Here is a 21,795-nt window from a genome sequence, read left to right on the forward strand (position 1 = left end):
TTTTATTATCCATTATTGTTCAAACGGATTACCTTTCTTATTTTTTTCTAATTATAAAGTGAGACTGCTTCCTGGTTTAAAAAATAAAAGCAAACTATAAAGAAATATATAAAGTAGAAAGTAAAAATCACTCATAAATCCACTACCCATAGAATGGAATTTGGTACTCTACGATAAAAATTACATTTTATTTATTTATTTTTGAGACAGAGTCTTGCTCTGTCGTCCAGGCTGCAGTGCAGTGATGCAATCTCAGCTCACTACAACCTCTGCCTCCCGGGTTCGAGCAATACTCCTGCATCAGGTGCCTAAGTAGCCGGGATTACAGGTCCGCACCAAAACACCCAGCTAATTTTTACATTTTTAGTAGAGACAAGGTTTCATCATGTTAGCCAGGCCGGCCTCGAACTCCTGACCTCAAGTGATCTACCAACTTCAGCCTCCCAAAGTGCTGGGATTACAGGCATGAGCCACTGCGCCCAGTAAAAAATTACATTTTAAATCAGTGGATAAAAGTTAGTAAATAACTATATGGGGAAAAAACTAACTTGGATCTATACCAACTTTATCCCGCTAAACAAATTCTTGAAGGGTCAAAAATTAAACATAAAATAAAAGATTAAAGTACTAGAAGAAACTGTAGGAAAAAAGATGAATTTGATGATATAAAAAAATTTCAAGTCTGTAAAACAAAACAAGCAAAATCAAGAGATAAAAGTCAAAATTTTAAAATATTTGTAATGTATATTATAAAACTTAATTTCCTTAAAATATAAAGAGCTCCTACAAATCAATAAAGAACAATCCAACAGAAAAATGGGCAAAAGATATTAACAGACTTCATAGTGTAAGAAATATTAGTGGCTTCAGTAAAATAAAAAAAAATTGGTGGCTTTTCACATATAAAAAGATGTTTAACTTCATTTATAAGAGAAATAGAATCAGTACTACAATTAGGTTAGATTGGAAATGATCTTAAATAAAATGGGTAGTTAAATACATCATGGTTCAATCCATGCAATGTAATATAATACAGCAATAATCTCCAACATATGCTATAAAAAGCAAGAAGTATAACAGGGTATATAGTATGCTATCATCTGTATTACAAAATTTTGAAAAGGATACATAATAAGTAACACACACACAGGATATTCCAGGAAAGTTACATAAGAAACTGGTAATCCTGGCTGGCCCAAGGAAGGCAAATGACTAGCTGAGGTACAAGTGTAGGAGCAAAACACTACTTGAGTAACTTTTTCTGTTTTTTTGAACTTTGTATCAGTTGTACATATAACCCCTTGAAAAAAAATTTTGTTTTTTGCACGTCCCTGTAATCCCAGCTACTCTGGAGGCTGAGGCAGAAGAATCCCTTGAACCCGGGAGGCGGAGGTTGCAGTGAGCCGAGATCGTGCCCCTGCACTCCAGCCTAGGCCACAAGGGCGAAACTCTGTTTTGTTTTGTTTTTTCCCCCGAGATGGAGTTTCGCTCTTGTTGCCCAGGCTGGAGTGCAGTGGCACGATCTCGGCTCACTGCAACCTCCACCTCCCACGTTCAAGCAATTTTCCTGCCTCAGTCTCCCGAGTAGCTGGGATTACAGGCACCCACCACCAGGCCCAGCTAATTTTCTTTTAGTTTATTTTTAGTAGAGAAGGGGTTTCACCATGTTGGCCAGGCTTGTCTCAAACTCCTGACCTCAGGTGATCCACCCGCCTCAGCCTCCTAAAGTGCTGGGATTACAGGCCTGAGCCATCACGCCCAGCCTGAAAAAAAATTTTTTACTTGTAAAAATAGTAGATAATAAAACAATTACAGATCATAAAGGTCCTCCCTTGGTTAATAAAATTGGAATTTAATTAAACATACCGTTTTTTGCTTTTTGTTTTTGAGACAGCGTTGCTGCCCAGGCTAGAATGCAGTGGCATAATCATGGCTCACTGCAACCTCAAACTCCTGGCTTGAGGGATCCTCCCACTTCAGCCTCCCAGGCAGCTAAAACTATAGGTGCACACAAGCATGCATGGTCAATTTTAAAAAAATTTTTTTTTGGTAGAGACGCAGTCTCACTATGCTGCCCCGGCTGGGTTGAACTCCTGGGTTCAACTAAGTGATCCTCCTGCCTCAGCCTCCTCAGTAGCTAGGACCACAGGTGTGCACCACTGTCCCTAGCTTTAAATGAGTTTTTTAATTACAAAAGTAATACATGTTCATTACATACAGATCCTTTTTCAACTAATCTGATTTAGAGGCCATAGGTAAGTAATTCAAAGTAGGTAATTTTTCCACTAGGAAGGTTAACACATTTAAAATACTTTACCTTTCTGATTTTTCCAGTAGTAAAGTTCCATACTTCAATGAATCCATCAACAGACCCAGTGACCAAATACTGACCATCTGGAGAAAATCGAGCACACTCCACATGTGATTTCTGACCAAACTGTTTCAAATGAAACAATGAAACAGATGCATTTTTATCTAGTGGACTTAAAACAATTCCTTTTTTAACCTTTTGAGAAACCCTGCCCTAGCATAAAGTCATAGCTGGCCCATATTATAGAGTATTGGAGGGGTATTTCTGTACCTGGACGCAGGGAGCTGGGTGGATGTATTTTTCTCTGACTTAGTTTTAAGTCCAGGCACTAAGTTGAAGCTAGTTTTTTGAATGTGAGATTGATATTTCCAAAGGAAAGGACAAAAGCTATTTTAACATGGGACTTAGAACAAGTAATCCTGTTAGCTCAGACTGTTTTGCTAGAATCAGCCACTGTTAGTGGCTTTCACACTGAGTGACTTTCATACTGAGTGACTTTCACACTCAGTATGGCCTAATATGTTCCTGTTGCGTATCTCTGGGGGAAAAAACTCCTTTTTTCAAAGTAAATGTATGTTTCCCTATATTATTTTGTAAATAAACTTTCTATCAGTGTTTCACAACCTTCATTTAATCAAGTGATAATGTGTAGCTGACCAAACTTAGAAGAACTAATTAAAGCTAATATACTGTCTGATAAATGCATTCTGAGCATTTGCTAGTGAGGACGCTCCCAATAACAGATGAAAACTACAGAAAATTAGGTAGAAAGAACAAAGAAAAGCTCTAATGTGGATTTCACCTTAAATGCCGAAAAAGGAAAGTGTTTATAACAGAAAATCTTAGCCCAGCAGCATAATAATGATGGATTTCTATTTGTCTCAAGGTTTCAGGCAGAGTAAATAAAGGTGCTGCTCAAAAATATCTTTATCTGCAAGTTAGAATATATAATCCAGAAAAGGCAAACCCAAAATGTTAACCCAAAGTCAAAGATTTGAGGAATATGAAGTATTTTAAAATCCAGGAATTTAGAGCACAAATCCAGAGAAACTGTAATATAGAGATGCTAAAGTAGCAAATACACTTGTAATTCTGGGAATTACCTAGAACACTTTTTCCTAGAAAACTCTCAGATTTAAAATAATAAAAAATAAATTAAAAATTTTTAAAAACCACACCATAGGAAGATAAAATCATTTTCCTCAAACATCACATAAGCCCACTTTGTAATCCCTCACTGGCACTCTGCCTGACACATAGCAGGCAAAATAAAAATGGTAAACAGGAGCAGTACATACAAAGTTCACAGTCCCAGGTGTAACCAAAAAAGAACTAACCATTCTTCCAAATGCAGGCTTCCTGGGAAGAAGTGCAAGGGCAGATGGTGGGCTAGATGTCAAGCTAGATGTCCATCCATTAGATGACACATCTGAGGTGTACCACTCCCAGGCCACAGCAGTATCCCAGTAGACACCTGCAGCAACCCTGAATATTGTCAGAGCTGGAGAATGATTTCTCCCCCACAATTATCCAAGCCCCTGGCACAGGGCCTGGCTGAGCCCATGACAAGTCCTCAACAAATGATTACTGACTGGCTGAATGTCTTAGGATCCTACCTTAATATGCCTGCTCAGTTGTGTAGGAAACTTTTCTTCTTCCACATCTTTGACAGCTGCCTTGCCTCGAAACAAATCTATGGTCATACCAGGAGGAAGCAATCCCTGATGCTGCTGCCACTTCAGTGCCTATGAGGAAAAAAAAAATATAGCAATCTGTTCAGGTGCTTTTAAGATCTGGTCATAAGTGCTCAGAAACCAAGCCCGAAAGGATGAGGTTCAGAGAAAGCTGTGAGCCATCTAGACCCCAACTATTTTTGGCCATCCAAACATAAAGTAATCTGTGCTCCCCTGTGTGTCCAAGAACACAGGCTGATCTAAGGGTGAAGGGTACCTGAGAGCCAACAAGTCTATCATCCACCTATTTTCTTATAGGAGTGGCTCTTTTGTTATAAACAAAACTTGGAAAACAAAAATCTCCCATAGTTCTAACACTCAAACACACCCACTATTAACATTTTATATACTACCTTCCAATCTTCCCCCCCCCACATGTGTTTCATTAACCTAGTTGTAATTATACTATATGTAAAATTTTATTTTCTCCTGTTTTCACCTATCAACAGGTCATATTAGTCACAGCTATCATTTTAATGGCTGTAAAATATATCCCATCTAGTAGATGTCTCATAGTTAACATAATCAATATATTAGTGGACATTTACACTGCTTCCAATTTTTCAATCACCTAAATAATGCTGCAATGAACATCTTTGGACATAAAGCTTTTTCTATTTTGGGGATATTCCCCTCCTAGGGTATATTCCTGGAGAAGAAATTACCAAATCCAAAAAAGAACATGAATGGTTAAGGCTCTTGATATATTTGATATATACTGCCAAACTCCTTTCCAAAAGAGCTGCTTTCCAAAAAAAGTTGCAGTTGCAATAGTGTTCACAACTGCATTATGAGGGGTGAAATAATGAACTTTGGAGACAGATGGTCCTAGGCTAACTCATTCACCAGCTATGTCATTTTGACTCCCAGTTTTGCCAACTGAAAAAGTCAGGAAAAAATGCCTAATTCGGGGGCCAAGCATGGTGGCTCACGCCTGTAATCCCAGCACTTTGGGAGGCCAAGGCGGGCAGATCACCTGAGGTCAGGAGTTCCAGGCCAGCCTGGTCAACATGGTGAAACCCCATCTCTACTAAAAATACAAAAATTAGCCAGGCGTGGTGGTGCATGCCTGTAATCCCAGCTACTTGGGAGACTGAGGCAGGAAAATTGCTTGAACCCGGGACGCAGAGGTTGCAGTGAGCCAAGATCGTGCCACTGCACTCCCAGCCTGGGCAACAGAGTGAGACTGTCTCCAAAAAAAAAAAAAAAAAGCCTAATTCATAGAGGATAAAACAAAATAATATAAGTGAAGCCTGTATAATAAGCACATGTTCACATAATAAGCACACAATCAATGTTTATTCCCCTTTCCTTTTGTTATTCCAAGAAAACTCGATAATTTTTGGTATCATTTAAAATGGGGGTCCCGAACCCCTGAACTGCAGACCAGTACCGGTCCACGGTCTGTTAGGAACCCAGCTGTACAGCAGGAGGTGAGTAGCCAGGGAGCAAGAGCATTATAGTCTGAGCTCCACCTCCTGTCAGATCTGCGCAGCATTAGATTCTCATAGGAGCATGAACCCTATTTTGAAATGCGCATGCGAGGGATCTAGGATGCATACTCATTATGAGAATCTAATGCCTGATGATCTTAGGTGGAAGAGTTTCATCCCAAACCCACCCCCCTGACACCCCCACCACCATCTGTGGAAAAATCGTCTTCCACGAAACCAGTCTTTGGTGCCAAAAATGTTGGGGACCACTGATTTAAAAATTTTAGCTAATTTAGGCCGGGCGCGGTGGCTCACGCTTGTAATCCCAGCACTTTGGGAGGCCGAGGCGGGCGGATCACGAGGACAGGAGATCGAGACCATCCTGGCTAACACGGTGAAACCCCGTCTCTACTAAAAATACAAAAAAATTAGCCGGGCGTGATGGCGGGCGCCTGTAGTCCCAGCTACTCGGGAGGCTGAGGCAGGAGAATGGCGTGAACCCGGGAGGCGGAGCTTGCAGTGAGCCGAGATTGCGCCACTGCACTCCAGCCTGGGTGACAGAGCGAGACTTCGCCTCAAAAAAAAAAAAAAAAAAAAAAAAAAAAATTTAGCTAATTTAATAAGTAGAAATAGAATACCCTACTTTAGTCAGTTCTCTGATTAATGAGTTGAACTTTTCTCTGTATTCATTAGATATATTTCCTCTTCTGTTAACTGTTTATTCATGTTATTTGCTCACTTATCTATCATAGTCTTACAATTCTCACCAATTTGTGAGCTTTAACGTGATAAAGGTATTGTTTATGTTTGCTGCAAAGAATTCTTTTACCAACTTTTTTTTTTAAAGAGAGGGGTTCTCATTCTGTCAGGCTGGAAAAGTGGCATGATCACAACTCACTGCAGCCTTGAACTCCTGGGCTCAAGCAGTCCTTCTGTCTCAGCCTTCCAAGTAGCTGTGACTATGTCTATTTTGGATTATAGCTTTATAGGTTTCTTTTCATCTTAAGTTCCATTCTCAAGTGATGAAATCTGTTTACCTTTTCCTTGGTGTTTAATCTCTAAGCTTGGGAAGACTATCAGGTTTGATAGATTATATTATCTCCCAGTGTTTTTCTATTATCTTAAAATATCTAACTTTCTATCTGAAATTATGCTACATAAAATATGGGAGCAGGCTCTGATCTGACCTCTCCCCCGCAATTCTAAAGTCAGCGTCCCAACATCATATACTAAATGTATTTTTCTCTTTTGCCTAGGTTTTGTGGTATTCCCCATTGTCATCCATGGAATTATTATAAATAACAGAATTGGGTTTTTGCACTGTTGTTGCACTGGTTGCAACAGATATTCTTGTGTCCACTACCAAAATGATGCAAATTATAGGTCTTTATTAAATGCAGTATTTCTAAGACTAGTATGCTGTCAACATTCTTCCTTTCCAAAGTTTCTTTGCTAAATATATTTTTTCTTTTTTTTTTTTTAACTGAGACAGAGTCTCACTCTGTCACCCAGGCTGGAGTGCAGTGGCGCGATCTTGGCTCACTGCAAACTCTGCCTCCCGGGTTCAAGTGATTCTTCTGCCTCAGCCTCCCAAGTAGCTGGGATTACAGGCGCACGCCATGATGGCCAGCTAATTTTTCTATTTTTAGTAGAGACGAGGTTTCGCCACGTTGGCCAGGCTGGTCTCCAACTCCTGACCTCGGTTGATCCGCCCACCTGGGCTTCCCAAAGTGCTGGGATTACAGATGTGAACCACCACACCCGGCCACATTTTACTTTTCTTACTCTACATGCTTTCCCTAGGTAATTACATTTACAGCTTCAACTACTACTATAATTTCCAAATCTACAATTTTAGCCAAAACCTCTAGGTTAAGGTCCAGATGCACAGATCCAAGGGCATATACTGCAAGTTTCCACTTGTATGTCCCACAGGAACTTCAACACATCTAAAAACGGATCATTTCCCCTATCCCTAGTTTCTACCCCAGCCCCCAACAAATCTGTCCTTCTTATATTTTCTACCAAGTCACTCAAGCCAGAAACTAAAGGGAAACGAAACCTAGAACCAAAACCTCACTTGCTCTTCACAGCTAACCAATTAAATGTAGAACACAAGTTTATTTCCACTGTCTCTAGAAAATCCACTGAAGTGATGGTAATTAAGGAATAAAAAAGATACATGCCCCAAAAGACAAAGAGAATGGGAGAACAGCAAGAAAAAAATGTTAGTTAAATTTTAGAAGGTGAAAAGTGAATGGACTAGTGGAAACCAAAAACAGAGAAAACTGAAACCTAATTGTACAAGGTGAAGAAGCGGAAGCCACAAGAAGCAAGCCAAACTACCTTGCAAAACTCCAAAAAGGCTTAGGAACTAGAGGAATCACATACCCTTCAAGGACAAGGCATGCTTCAGGGCTGAAAATAGGGGCAATACTAAAGTCTGTATAAGGAGCATTTAGCTACCATGACTTCTCCCAACCCTGAGCAACTACCTCGCCTTAGCCTCAAGAGAAATCAGGTGATGTATATTCTGGAAAGGTTGAGGTCCTAGGCTCTGAAAATCTCAGTAGAGCTGAGGACAGGGTGGAGGTGAGAAGCCACAATGAAAACTGGGGGGTTCAGTGTACACTGGTATGCTGAACAGTGAGATTTCTCTATCCTCCACTCCTACCTGCATCCTCTCAGCTCTCACTCTCAAGACATGGTTTAGGCAAGAACTACTCTCCAAGCAGGAACTACTCTCTGGAAAAGCTGACCAGCCCAAGAGAACATTTCTGCAGAGAATGACAAATGAGGATCCCCATCCTATCGTCCCAGGCTGAAGTCTATCAGTTCTCAAACTCCTCTTTCCAACCACCCAACCTGACATACCATAGCAGAGAGCTCTAAATATTTGAGGAAAACTCCCACATATGGTCAGCAAAACAAACAGGGAAGGGGAAAACTCAGAGAAAAAGAAAAAATAGGAATACAGGGACAATGCAGGAAGGATAATAAAACTTTAAACATTTAAAGAGAAAGAAAGATACACGGTATTACAGACACAAAATCTCAAAAATTTATTTCTATGCTTCCTTTCTCAGGAAGTTACTGGACTCATTACTCCCACAAAATGAGGGTCTAGGCTGGGCTCAGCGGCTTACACTTGTAATCCCAGCACTTAGGAAGGCAGAGGCAGGATAGTCTGGGCAACACAGCAAGGCTCTGTTCTCCATTTAATTAAAAAAAAAAAAAAAAAAAAGGCCGGGTGCGGTGGCTCACGCCTGTAATCCCAGCACTTTGGGAGGCTGAGGTGGGCAGATCACGAGGTCAAGAGATCGAGACCATCCTGGCCAACATGGTGAAACCCCATCTCTACTAAAAATACAAAAATTAGCCGGGCATGGTGGTGGGCACCTGTGGTCCCAGCTACTCGGGAGGCTGAGGCAGGAGAATTGCTCGAACCCAGAAGGCGGAGGTTGCAGTGAGCCAAGATCGTGCCACTGCACTCCAGCTTGGCGACAGAGTGAGACTCTGTCTCAAAAAAAAAAAAAAAAAAAAAAAAAAAAAAGGTCTAACTATGAAAGAAAGAAAAATGAGGAATCTATAAATAAGACGTACAAAAAAAATAAGAGACCCCAAATTCCCAGTATGAAGATGAGAGAAGTCCTGGTACAGTAACTGTGCAGCAATGCAAGAGAACTAGTCCTGATGGGAACAAAAAGAGAAGGGCCTCAGGAAACATATCAGCAAGCGGAAAAAAAAGGACTTTTGACGGTTCTACTAGAAATACTCAGGCTGGACTAGCAGAAGTGCATAGAAAACTAGGCAAAAGAAAAAATAAGCAATAATTATTGCAAATCATAAAAATTTATGTAAGAAATTACGTGTAATTATTTTTTAGCTGTGAACAATAGCTATATAAAAATAACTATGTAAACATTGAATACAGATTGAACCAAAAGTTGTGATACAGCTCTACTGAAAATCCAGAAGAAGAGTGTGTATTGAGGAGAGTGGGTATAAGACAAATCATTTTTCGCTGAAGAAAGTTAGTTGCTAATGACCAAAAAAAAAAAAAAAATCAGGTAATAACAGTATAAACATGATATTCAGCTATTGAGCTAAGTCAGGAAAGTTAAGAATCAGAGGTGGAGAAGGGAAGCACATGGGACTGTTTTTCACTGTAAGCCCTGAAGTACTACTTAAACGATGCACAGCTATTAGTTTGATTAAAAAATCAAAAAGCAGCTTACTTTTTTTTTTGAGATGAAGTCTCGCTCTTGTCTCCCAGGCTGGAGTGCAATGGCTCGATCTCGGCTCACTGCAACCTCCGCCTCCTGGGTTCTTGTGATTCTCCTGCCTCAGCCTCCCGAGTAGCTGAGATTACATGTTCCTGCCACCACGCCCAGCTAATTTTTGTATTTTTAGTAGAGACGGGGTTTCACCATGTTGTCCAGGCTGATCTCGAGCCCCCGATCTCAGGTGATCCACCCACCTTGGCCTCCCAAAGTGCTGGGATTACAGGCATGGGCCACCACGCTGGGCCAAAAAGCAGCTTACTTTTGAATCTCAGAGTCACTGCAGGCCTGCAACAAATAGCTTTTTGGTCCTTTTCTAAATGCAGATTTAGTGCAAAAAGGTTAATAACATCCCTATTAATCACTTGTGCCCTTTGTTATTTATAATATATCTATTACTCTAAGTAGCTTTATAATAATGACCATGCTGGCAACACTATTAGTAATTTTTTAAAAAATCATCACCAGCAGCTACCATTTACTATTTACAAGGTGCCAGGAAATGTATAAAGTGTTTATGAACATTATTTCTCTTAATCCTTACTCTCAATACTGTGACGAGTAAATGGGACCAGAAAAGTTAAGTAATTTGCCAAGACTATATAGCTGGTAAATGAGAAAGCCTGGATTCTAACTAGGGTGGGCATTTGTTCCAATCTTTCCAGGACAGTTACTATTTGCTCTTGGTGTTCTGGCATAGGGATCAACTATACTCTCAACGATATTCCAGACAGGATGATAAATTCTATGGTAATCCTAATTCTAACTGACTCCAGAGCTTGTTCTTAACCACTAATCTATATTGCCTCTCCCAGGAAAGAGGGAGAGTGGAACAGCACAGTTACTGGAATAAGCAACTCTGTAGGTAGTCCCCAATTCTTAGGGTGTACAATTTCTTCAGCTAAGACATAGTTTATACATAGGAAATTAGGAAATTGTACCAGGAGTTCACTTTTTAAATTTATTTCTATTTTGGAGACAGGGTCTCACTCTGTTGCCCAAGCTGGAGTATAATGGCATGATCATAGCTGTCATCTCAATCTTCTGGGCTCCAGTGATCGTCCCACCTCAGCCTCCCAAGTAACTGAGACCACAAGCACACCCCACCATACCCCGCTAATTTTTTTACTTTTTGTAGAGACAGGGTCTCACAATGTTGCTTAGGCTGGTCTCCAACTACTAGGCTCAAGTGATTCTCCTGCCTCAGCCTCCCAAAGTGCAAGGATGACAGGTGTGAGCCACCACACCTGGCCTCTACAGGAATTGAATTACCTGTCCCAGCAATGCCATGAGACGAGATGGAGGCACCACACTGACTTCGCCAGCTAAGGCCTGGGCAATTGCTGCTCTTCTCTTTTCTTTGCTACTTCCATCTGGGTATGCCTGAAAAAGGAGAGGGTGTAGCATCATTTCCAAGAAGCAACAACAAGATATGAGTGTGCTTATTTAAAACAAACAAGCAGAAGCATACACAGAGGAAAATGTGAAAAGAAATTACCCAGTTAAAGAAGGGATTAGTTAAACTAATTTAGTTTTTGAAAATGACTTCCCAATTCTGCCCGCTTGCATTTCAAAAGTATGAGTTGGGAGAAAACTGAGGTCAGCCAATCCACACTATTATTATTTTTTCATTGAGTTCCTGGCCAAAGGACACACTGCTATTTTTCTGAAAAGAGTCCAAGTAAACCACATTAAACCCAGAGTTGTTTTTCCAGTTTTTGAAAAATTTGCAGAAGCAAGAATTCTTTTATACTCTTTAGTAATTTCTTAAATGGCTCCCAGCACAGAAGTGCTTCACCACCTCTAAGTTAAATCCTGTCCTGGTAATCTAAAATCCTTTCCTTTATCCTCATAGATTTTGTAGGTTTACTCTAACATTCTATTATCCAGCGCCTATTAAGTTCTTCTTCCTCCTGAGAAAATACTTGCAAACTACCCATCTGACAAGGGATTAATAACCAGAATATGGCTGGGCAGGGTGGCTCACGCCTGTAATCCCAACATTTTCGGGGGCTGAGGCTGGCAGATCACCTGAGGTCAGGAGTTTGTGACCAGCCTGGCCAACATGGTGAAACCCCGTCGCTACTAAAAATAGAAAAACTAGCCAGGCCATAGTGGTGGGTGCATGTAATCTCAGCTACTCGGGAGGCTGAGGCAGGAGAATTCCTGGAACCTGGGAGGCAGAGGTTGCAGTGAGCTAAGATCGTGCCATTGCACTCCAGCCGGGGAGACAACAGCAAGACTCTGTCTCAGAAAAATAAATAAACAAATAAATAAATAACCAGAATACAGGGCCAAGTGTGGTGGCTCATGCCTGTCATCCCAGCACTTTGGGAGGCCGAGGCGGGTGGACTGCTTGAGGCCAGGAGTTCGAGACCAACCTGGCCAACATGGCGAAACCCCATCTCTACTGAAAACTCAAAAATTAGCTGAGTGTGGTGGCACACACCAGTAATCCCAGCTACTTGGTGGCTGAGGCACGAGAATTACTTGGACCCAGGAAGCAGAGGCTGCAGTGAGCCGAGATCACGCCACTGCACTCCAGCCTGGGTAACAGAGCTCTGTCTCAAAAACAACAACAACAACAACAACAACAACAACAAAACCCAGAATATTTAAGGAGCTCAAACAACTCTACGGGAAAAAAATCTGATAATCCAATGTTAAAAATGGGTGAAAGATCTGAATAGACATTTCTCAAAAAAAGACACACACAAGGCAAACAGGTTTATTTAAAGGTGCTCAACACAACTGATCATCAGAGAAATGCAAATCAAACTACAATGAGATATCATCTCACTCCAGTTAAAATGGCTTTTATACAAAAAGACAGGAAATAACAAATGCTGGTGAGTAAGTGGAGAAAAAGGAACCCTCGTACACTATTAGTGGGAATGTAAATTAGTACAACCACTATGGAGAATAGTTTGGAGATTCCTCAAAAAATTAAACATGGAGGTACCATATGATCCAGCAATCCCACTGCTAGGTACACACCCAAAAGGAAATCAGTATATCAAAGAGATATCTGCACTCCCATGTTTATTACAGCAGTGTTCACAATAGCCAAGATTTGGAAGCAACGATAAATGACCATTAACAGATAAATAAAGAAAATGTGGTACATGTACACAATGGTGTACTAGTTGGACATATAAAAGAATGAAATCCTGTCATTCGCAACAACATGCATGTAACTAGAGCTCATTATGGTAAGCGAAATAAGCCAGGCACAGAAAGACAGACTTTGCATGTTCTCATTTATTTGCAGGAACTAAAAATTAAAACATGGAGATAGAGAGTAGAAGGATGGTTGTCAGAGGCTGGGAAGGGTGGAGGTGGCGGGGGTAAGAAGGAAAGTGGGGATGGTTAACAGATACAAAAAATATAAAGAATAAATAAGAAATAGTATTTGATAGCACAACAGGGTGACTATAGTCAATAATAATTATACATTTTAAAATAACTGAAAGAATTGAATTGTTTGTAACACAAAGGATACATGCTTGAGGTGATGGATACTCCATTTACCCTCATTATGCACTGCATGCCTATATCAAAATATCTCATGTACCCCATAAATATATATACCTACTATGTACCCATAAAAAAATTTTTTTAATCCTTTTTCCTCCTATTTTGACAAACCTCTAGTAAAAGGCTGGGGGGGGGGGGTGGGCAGGAAGAATGAAACTATACAGATAATAAGGTTTAGGAAGAATGAAACTATACAGATACTAAGGTTTTGGAAGAATAAAAGACTATCATCATGCTCTACTGGTAAGCATAATCAGCTAAGAAACAAAAGCACAAGCTTCTAGGGACTAAAAAGGCTAGAAGGAAACTGCAATTGTTAGGGGCAAGACACACAAATGATCAGTGAACATACCAGCAGTCAGGTAGCACTTCGGGGAGGGCTAATGTGGAAATGACATCAGAATAAAATTTTCTGCTTTTTTTACTAACCAACACGCAATCCTCTAAACTGAGGTGTATAGAAGACTCAAATAATCAGAAAACTGAACAAAATTATTCTCTTTAACATACACAAATTTCAACCAACATATATAAACAGAGAAGCATCATTCTCAAAAATTAAATCAAAATCACAAAGAGTATACAATAAAATGGTATAAAAAAAAAAAGATCATGTTATTCCATTTCCAAAGTTAACAAAAAGTTCCTTTTCATTACCACAGTCATACCTCACGAGGATCAAAGTAAGACCTGGCCAAAAGGTTCTCCAGATGAATATATCGCTCTGGCTGTGTTTGTTTTAACATGATCATGGGATCAGTCTGTCTCAAAAGTGACCTGGCAGCACCCAATTCACGGAGCTCTATCAATTCCAGAACAACCTGGACAATTAAAAAAAAACAAAAAAAAACCCCAGATGTTTCAACACATTGTCTTATTAATATTTTTCGGTAAAATATCTAACACAGATATGGCCTGTCAAAGGATTTCCAACACCAGGAAGTGCCCCTTTCCATTTTCACTAGCAATTTCAGGTGGACTTGGTGGGCTTGGTGGCTCATGCCTATAATCCTAGCACTGTGGGAGGCCAAGATGGGCGGATCACTTGAGGTCAGCAGTTTGAAACCAGCCTGGCCAACGTGGTGAAACCAACTCTCTACTAAAAATACAAAAAAAAATTAGCTGGTGTGGTGGTATATGCCTGTAATCCCAGTTACTTGAGAGGCTGAGGCAGAAGAATTGCTTGAACCCAAGAGGCGGAGGTTGCAGTGAGCCAAGCTCATGCTACTGTACTCTGGCCTGGGCGACAGAGTGAGATCTGTCTCAATAAATAAATAAATAATAATTTCAATCCTTCAAACTTTATCCTTCATTTTTATCTACGAATCTCCCCTCCTCTCAGGCTTCTTGCTCAGAATGTAGATGCCAAAGAAAGCTAAAGATGGGAATATCCCCATGGGCTCCAGAGAAACCTTTCTCCAGTTACCAAAATTTTCTTTGGGAATTATTGAACTCATATGGATTGTAAAGAAACAAACTGCCCAGACACGGCAGCTCACACCTGTAATCCCAGCATTTGGGAGGCCGAGGCAGGTGGATCACTTGAGGTCAGGAGTTGGAGACCAGCCTGGCCAATGTGGTGAAACCCCGTCTCTACTAAATACAAAAATTAGCCGGGCGTGGTGATGCACGCCTGTAACCCCAGCTACTCGGGAGGCTGAGGCAGAAGAATCGCTTGAACCCCGGAGATGGAGGTTGCAGTGAGCAGAGATCGCACCACTGCACTCCAGCCTGGGTAACAGAGTGAGACTCTGTCTCAAAAAAAAAAAAAAAAAAACCTGTAAACAAAAACAAAAAACCAATTTCACTACTTTTACTTCAAATTACAATCTTATTTCCAAAAAGTCTACTCTGCTGTTTTATAATCACAAATTTGTCTGATCTTTGTCCTAGGTTCTTGGCTTGGAGCTTCTTGGAATTTGACCAGTGATAGGGGTATCTTTGTTACTCCTGGGCCCCTTGAATCACACCTGGGTTTGTGCAAAGGAAATGGCTCAGGATAGATAGGAGCTAGTTATCAGAAAGACTAACTATGTGATTAGAAAGTTGAGGCTCTCTCGTGCCTGTAATCCCAGCCCTTTGGAAAGTCAAGGCTGGCGAACTGCTTGAGCCCAGGAGTTTGAGACCACCCTGGGTATTATGGTGAGATCCTGTCTCTACAGAAAAATGCAAAAATTAGGCAGGCATGGTGGTGCGTGCCTGTGTTCCTAGCTACTCAGGAGGCTGAGGCAGGAGGAAGGATTGATGCTGGAAATGGAGGATGCAGCAAGCTGTGATCTTGCCACTGCACTCCAGAGTGGGTAACAGAACAAGATCCAGTCTCAAAAAAAGGAAAGAATTTTAATTTGGGAAATCCTGGATTTTCCAAGAAGGGAGAAAAAATACAATGTCAAGCCTTGCCATTGTTGTATGGGCTGATGCAGCCCTACAGTGCTTGAAGGAATGCTCACTGACGCTTTTTAGTTGGGGAGCTGGCCCACAATGAACCAACCCATGGGGATCAGCATCACTACCACTCTTACCTGTTCATAGAGGTCAATGAGGGTTTTGTCTGGCAATTTCAGAGACTGTATAGCCTGCAACACAGTATCCCAATGGCCACTGTTAATGTCAGCCACAAAACTCTCAATGCTGTCCACAGTATTCAGAGACACAGTAGTCTCCTCCTGCAAGGTGGCTAACGCCCGATGTAAACTGTTCTCCTTCAAGTACTGCATAATAAGGCGGATCACACTGAAAGAAAACAAATCGTTCAGCTCAGGGATTCTCACTCACCAGAGGTCAAAAATAAAGCCTACCAAGCTCCTACTCAATCATCTTCCTTTCACTACTATTTCTTTATCATGTGAGTAAAATTTTCTAAAATCACAGAATCCAAATTATAAGGGGACCCCCCCAATCATAGAGACAGAACTGGGGTTCAAGGAAGGAAAATCATTTGCCTAATGTCTCAGTCAGCTAGAAAGGGAGTTGGTATCAAGGTGACTATCTTATTTCCTAATCCAGAGCCTAGTTTCCTATTCATTCTTGTAATTATATTGTAGCACACTTCACTGAAATACTTTAAATGACTAGACTAGTTATTTAGACAAAATAATCTAAATGAGGCTGGGCATGCTGGCTCATGACTGTAATCTCAGTAATTTGGGAGGCTGAGGCAGGAGGATTGCTGGAAACCAGGAGGTTTGAGACCAGATCAGGCAGCTGTGAGACCCCATCTCTACAAATTTTTTTTTTAATTAGCCAAACATGGTGGCATGTGCCTGTAGTCCCAGTTACTTGGGATGTTGATGTGGGAGGATCCCTTGAGCCCAGGGGTTCAAGACCAGCATGGGCAACATAAGGAGACCCCTTTTCTACCAAAAAAAAAAAAAAAAAATTAGCTAGGCATGATAGTGTGTGCTTGTGGTCCCAGCTACCTGGGAAGTTGGGGTGGGAGGATTGCTTGTATCCATAAGGTTGAGGCTGCAGTGAGCCGTGATCACGCCACTGCACTCTAGCCTGGGAAAGAGAGCAAGACCTTGTCTCAAAAAAATAAATAAAATAAAACCTATGAGGCAAGTTTACTTTTATCCCCACTTTACAGATGAGGATTTGATCAGATAATAGAGATAATAAGTGGAAAAATCAGGACTCAAACTGGCAGTGTGGCTCTAGAGCATGTATTCCTGAGGAGAAAGCAAACATCCTCTTTTTTTTTTTTTTTTTTTTGAGAAACGGTCACTTGCATCGCTCAGGCTGGACAGAATAGTGGCGTGATTGTGGCTCACTGCAGCCTCGGCCTCCTGGGATCAGATGATCCTCTCACCTCAGCCTCCCGAGTAGCTGAGACCACAGGCATGCACCACCACACTGGCTAATTGTTGTATTTTTTGTAGAGATGTGGTTTTGCCATGTTGACCATGCTGGTCTCAAACTTCTGGGCTCAAGTGATCCATCCACCTCAGCTTCCCAAAGTGTTGAGATGACAGGTGTGAGCCACCGCACCTGGCCCCTCTTCTTAAAAACAACTATAGGCCGGCCGCGGGGCTCACGCCTGTAATCTCACCACTTTGGAAGGCCAAGGCAGGCAGATCACAAGGTCAGGAGATCGAGACCATCCTGGCTAACACGGTGAAACCCCGTCTCTACTAAAAATACAAAAAAATTAGCCGGGCATGGTGGTGGGCGCCTGTAGTCCCAGCTACTCGGGAGGCTGAGGCAGGAGAATGGCGTGAACGTGGGAGGCGGTGCTTGCAGTGAGCGGAGATCGCGCCACTGCATTCCAGCCTGGGTGACAGAGTGAGACTCCATCTCAAAAAAAAAAAAAAAAAAAGAACTGATTGCTGCTACTTGCAGTAGTCTTTTTCTCTCATGGCCCCTTTATGAGGTATGCAGGTACCAGACTTAGACCCCTGTTATTCTGGTATGATACTATCTTCCTTAGCACATGTCCGTTGACTTCCATTTTACACTCCCAAAACAAGTCATCTCTCTCCTCAAACAGCTCACATTTGACATAGCCAAAATCAAATTCCCTACCTTCAAACAGAAATGAATACATAAAGAGCTAGAAGCTTTGAAGATAGTCTGGGATTTGAATCAAAGTTATGTGACCTTGGACAAGTCGGTTAACATCATTTCAGTATTTGCTGAATGCATAAACCTCCCTTCCTCCTATGAAAAGTCTCCAAAAAAGGTCCTCTCCCTCCCTTACACTCTGACACAATGTTTATGTCTGTTAATTTAATTATTATTAAGTGTTGGCAAGGACAGGTGGAGGATGGAGTTCTGGAAAAGCACACTAAGGTCTTCTTTAGTCACTACTTGTCATCCCCTATTCCTTGAAAATTTTTCTTTCTAGCCCAGTCTCCAGTCTGTCTCTCCCCAGACAACCCAAAATTCAGTGCCAGATCGGGCCTGATAGTTGTTCATTCATTCCAAAAGCTAGTTGTTCATTCATTCCAAAAGCTAGTTGTTCATTGATTCCAAAAGCAATTAACTCTTCCTCTAAGGTATGCTAGACAGAGACCACAAGGAAAAGGAGCTCCTAGGCACCGACAAAGGCTAGTTTGGGGTGAGATTATCAAACAGTGACAATACTGAGTGATAAACGCTAGGCAGAGAAAAGCAAAGGGGCCGTATAAGCACAGAGACAACGAATCACATTGCATAAGCTGGGCAGGGAGAGAAGCAAGGCTTAAAGAGACCTATCCCCTTGCGCAGATAATTAGACTGGAGTCCAGAGTGGATCCTTAATTTGGTCAATCACAGCGCGCCAGCAGTCGGCCAAGGACAGAACTTAGGTCTGCAAGGTGTGTTTTCCCCACCCGTGCCACCTCCCTCGAGGCTTTGGGCTTCACGTCTGAGAGCTGCTACTTTCCCGTGGGCCCACCTCCGAGGTAGCGAGATCCAAGATGCTTCTTTGGGGGCAAGGAAATGGCCCTCCACTCCCTGGCCTCTCGGATGCCTTCTCCCGAGTACCCTCCGCCCCACACCCTTAACCTCCAGGCCCCCGGCACGGCGCGAACATCCCCACCGCAGGACTCACTCCGAAGATTCGATTTCGATCGACATAGCTGTATCTCTCCGGCAGCAGGCTCCAGTTCTCCCTCAAGGCCAGTCGCGCAACACACCAACGACACCTCCGGCGGACACCTAACGTCACTTCCGCTTGGGTCGGCGTCTGGCTTCCGCTCTGGAGACAGAGTGAACGAAGAGTAGGGGCGAGGTTCGCGTAGGGGCGGAGCCCTCAGGGGCTGTCAGAGGGCGGAGTTTATGCCCCTGCCCCAGAGAAATACGCATCAGGAGGAAGACTGTTTAAAAGCAGGCTGGAGCCGGGTGCGGTGGCTCACGCTTGTAATCCCAACACTTTGGAAGGCCGAGGCGGGCGATCACCTGAGGTCGAGAGTTCGAGACCAGCCTGACCAACATGGAGAAACCCCGTCTCTACTAAAAATACAAAATTAGCCGGGCGTAGTGGCGCATGCCTGTAATCCCTACTCGGGAGCCTGAGGCAGGAGAATCGCTTGAACCCAGGAGGCGGAGGTTGCGGTGAGCCGAGATCGCGCCATTGCACCCCAGCATGGAAAACAAGAGCGCAACTCTGTCTCAAAAAAAAAAAAAAAAAAGAAAGAAAAGAAAAAGAAAAAAAGCACCGGGCGCCATACAGCTCACAAATGCACTGAAAAAGAAAAGCGCTGGGGCGGAGCGCGGTGGCTCGCGCCTGTACTCCCAGCGCGCGAGTTCGAGACCAGCCTGGGCAACATGGTGAAGCCCGGTCTCTACTAAAAATACAAAAAATTAGCCGGGCGTGGTGGCGGGGGCGCCTGTAATCTCAGCTACTCGGGAGGCTGTGGCAGGAGAATCGTTTCACCTCGGGAGGTGGAGGTTGCGGTGAGCCGAGATCACACCATTGCACTCCAGCCTGGGCAAGGAGAGCAAAATTCCGTCTCAAAAGAAGAAAAGTAGTGGTGATCAGATTGTAGTAAGAAAAGCAAAGCAAAGCAAAGCAAAGCAAAGAAAAGAAGGAGGGAGGGAGGGAAGGAAGGAAGGAAGGAAGGAAAAAGCACTGGTTTGGCCGGGCGCGGTGGCTCACTCCTGTAATCCCAGCACTTTGGGAGGCCGAGGCGGGCGGATCACGAGGTCAGGAGATCGAGACCATCCTGGCTAACACGATGAAACCCCGTCTCTACTAGAAGTACAAAAAAAAAATTAGCCGGGCGTCGTGGCGGGCGTCTGTAGTCCTAGCTACTCGGGAGGCTGAAGCAGCAGAATGGCGTGAACCCGGGAGGCGGAGGTTGCAGTGAGCCGAGATCGTGCCACTGCACTCCAGCCTGGGCGACTGAGCAAGACTCAGTCTCAAAAAAAAAAAAAAAAAAAAACCACAAAGAAAGAAAAAGCACTGGTTTGGAAAGATTGCTTTTTTTTTGAGACGGAATCTCGCACTGTCGCCCGGGCTGGAGAGCACAGTGGCGCGATCTCGGCTCACTGCAAACCCTGCCTCCCGGGTTCAGGAGATTTTCTTGCGTCAGCCTCCAGAGTAGCTGGGATTACAGGTTTCTTGCCATCACGCCCGGCTAATTTTTTGTATTTTTAGTAGAGATGGGATTTCACTATGTTGGTCAGGCTGTTCTCGAACTCCTGACCTCGTGATCCGCCCGCCTCGGTCTCCCAAAGTGCTGGGATTACAGGCGTGAGTCACTGCGCCCAGCCAATGTTGCTTTCGTTTGATGTAATTAGTTGATTAGATTTAAGATGAGGCTGAATATGCAATACCTGATGGGATATTAATACATTCAAAACCAACATAACACTAGCCAAAATTTATAGGAAGAGTTAATTGAGGATTTTGGTTGGTTGGTTGGTTTTGCGTTTTTTTGAATCAAGGACTCGCTTTGTTGCCCATGCTGGAGTGCAGTGTCTTGATCGTGGTACACTGCAGCCTCGACCCCTCCGGATCAAGCAATCCTCCCACCTCAGCCACCCAAAGTGCTGGGATTACTGGCATGAGCCACCACGCCCTGTCACAGGACTTTAGGTCAAACACATAATTACATTTGTAGTGACAAATGAAATGTAGAGATATCAGTGAACTTCATACATAAAACCTATTTTTAAATATTTTATTGCCGTTGTATATAAATTGTAAAAATTATTTGCAGCACAATAATAATAAATCTGGCCAGGCGTGGTGGCTCATGCCTGTAATCCCAGCACTTTGGGAGGCTGAGGCGGGTGGATCACCTGAGTTCAGGAGTTGGAGACCAGCCTGGCCAACATGGTGAAACCCCGTCTCTACTAAAAATAAGAAAATTTGCCGGGCAGATTGGTGTGCATCTGTAATCCCAGCTACTTGGGAGACTGAGGCAGGAGAATCCCTTGAACCCGGGAGGCAGAAGTTGCAGTGAGGAGGGATCGAACCACTGCACTCCACCCTGGGTGACCGAGTGACCAAAAAATAATAAATAAATAAATAAATAAAATAAATCTATGTTCCGAAATTACATATTGAAATGATGTATTTGGAGATTTCCTGATGGCTTTCAGTCTTATCTGATTCTGTGCCTAAAGGTCTGCCATACGACTTGTCCATAACCTCTTAAATACTGCTTCTTTTTTCAAATCATCCTCTATTTCCTATCAATTCTTGAAGGACATGGTCTCCAAGGTTTCAAATGTTTTAGAGTCTCCATGCTTGCCTTGACATGTAGTGAGATATCAAGATGGGTTATATGGTTTATGAGATACTCCTTCACTATTCTATCCCATAACACCACAAAATTATTATAACCTCTTCCTTGAAAAGAAGACCCAGCTCATCGCAACAATAGCATATGTCCTCATTTTCTCTACCTAGTACTTGTCATGTTACTCTTAAATTCAGGTTACTTCTCTATTTTGTTTATACAAATAAATCTTCTCTATGATTACTTAACACCAGGTTTTATTCTAATATCCACCACACCTCTGCTTTCATTTTGAATGGAATGGCTTCTCTTTTTATGACTCCTATTACA

The 21,795-nt window shown here is 42.5% G+C and overlaps 1 protein-coding gene across 1 annotated transcript in view; it reads right to left on the reverse strand.

Annotated features, from left to right (window-relative positions):
- The window catches only part of SMU1 (SMU1 DNA replication regulator and spliceosomal factor), a 34,963-nt gene extending 15,986 nt beyond the window's left edge, over window positions 1–18,977 (reverse strand). Inside the window, exons 1-6 of the mRNA XM_004047920.5 lie at window positions 18,828–18,977; window positions 15,820–16,030; window positions 13,966–14,118; window positions 11,033–11,143; window positions 3,928–4,056; window positions 2,318–2,437 (exon numbers count right to left, since the gene is read on the reverse strand). Coding sequence (XP_004047968.1) covers window positions 2,318–2,437; window positions 3,928–4,056; window positions 11,033–11,143; window positions 13,966–14,118; window positions 15,820–16,030; window positions 18,828–18,853 — 750 coding nt within the window. The 5' untranslated portion in view covers window positions 18,854–18,977. The remainder of the gene's footprint in view (window positions 1–2,317; window positions 2,438–3,927; window positions 4,057–11,032; window positions 11,144–13,965; window positions 14,119–15,819; window positions 16,031–18,827) is intronic.
- Between the last annotated feature and the right edge of the window lie 2,818 nt (window positions 18,978–21,795).

This window comes from Gorilla gorilla, chromosome 13 (genome assembly GCF_029281585.2).
Source record: "Gorilla gorilla gorilla isolate KB3781 chromosome 13, NHGRI_mGorGor1-v2.1_pri, whole genome shotgun sequence".
NCBI lineage: Eukaryota > Metazoa > Chordata > Mammalia > Primates > Hominidae > Gorilla > Gorilla gorilla.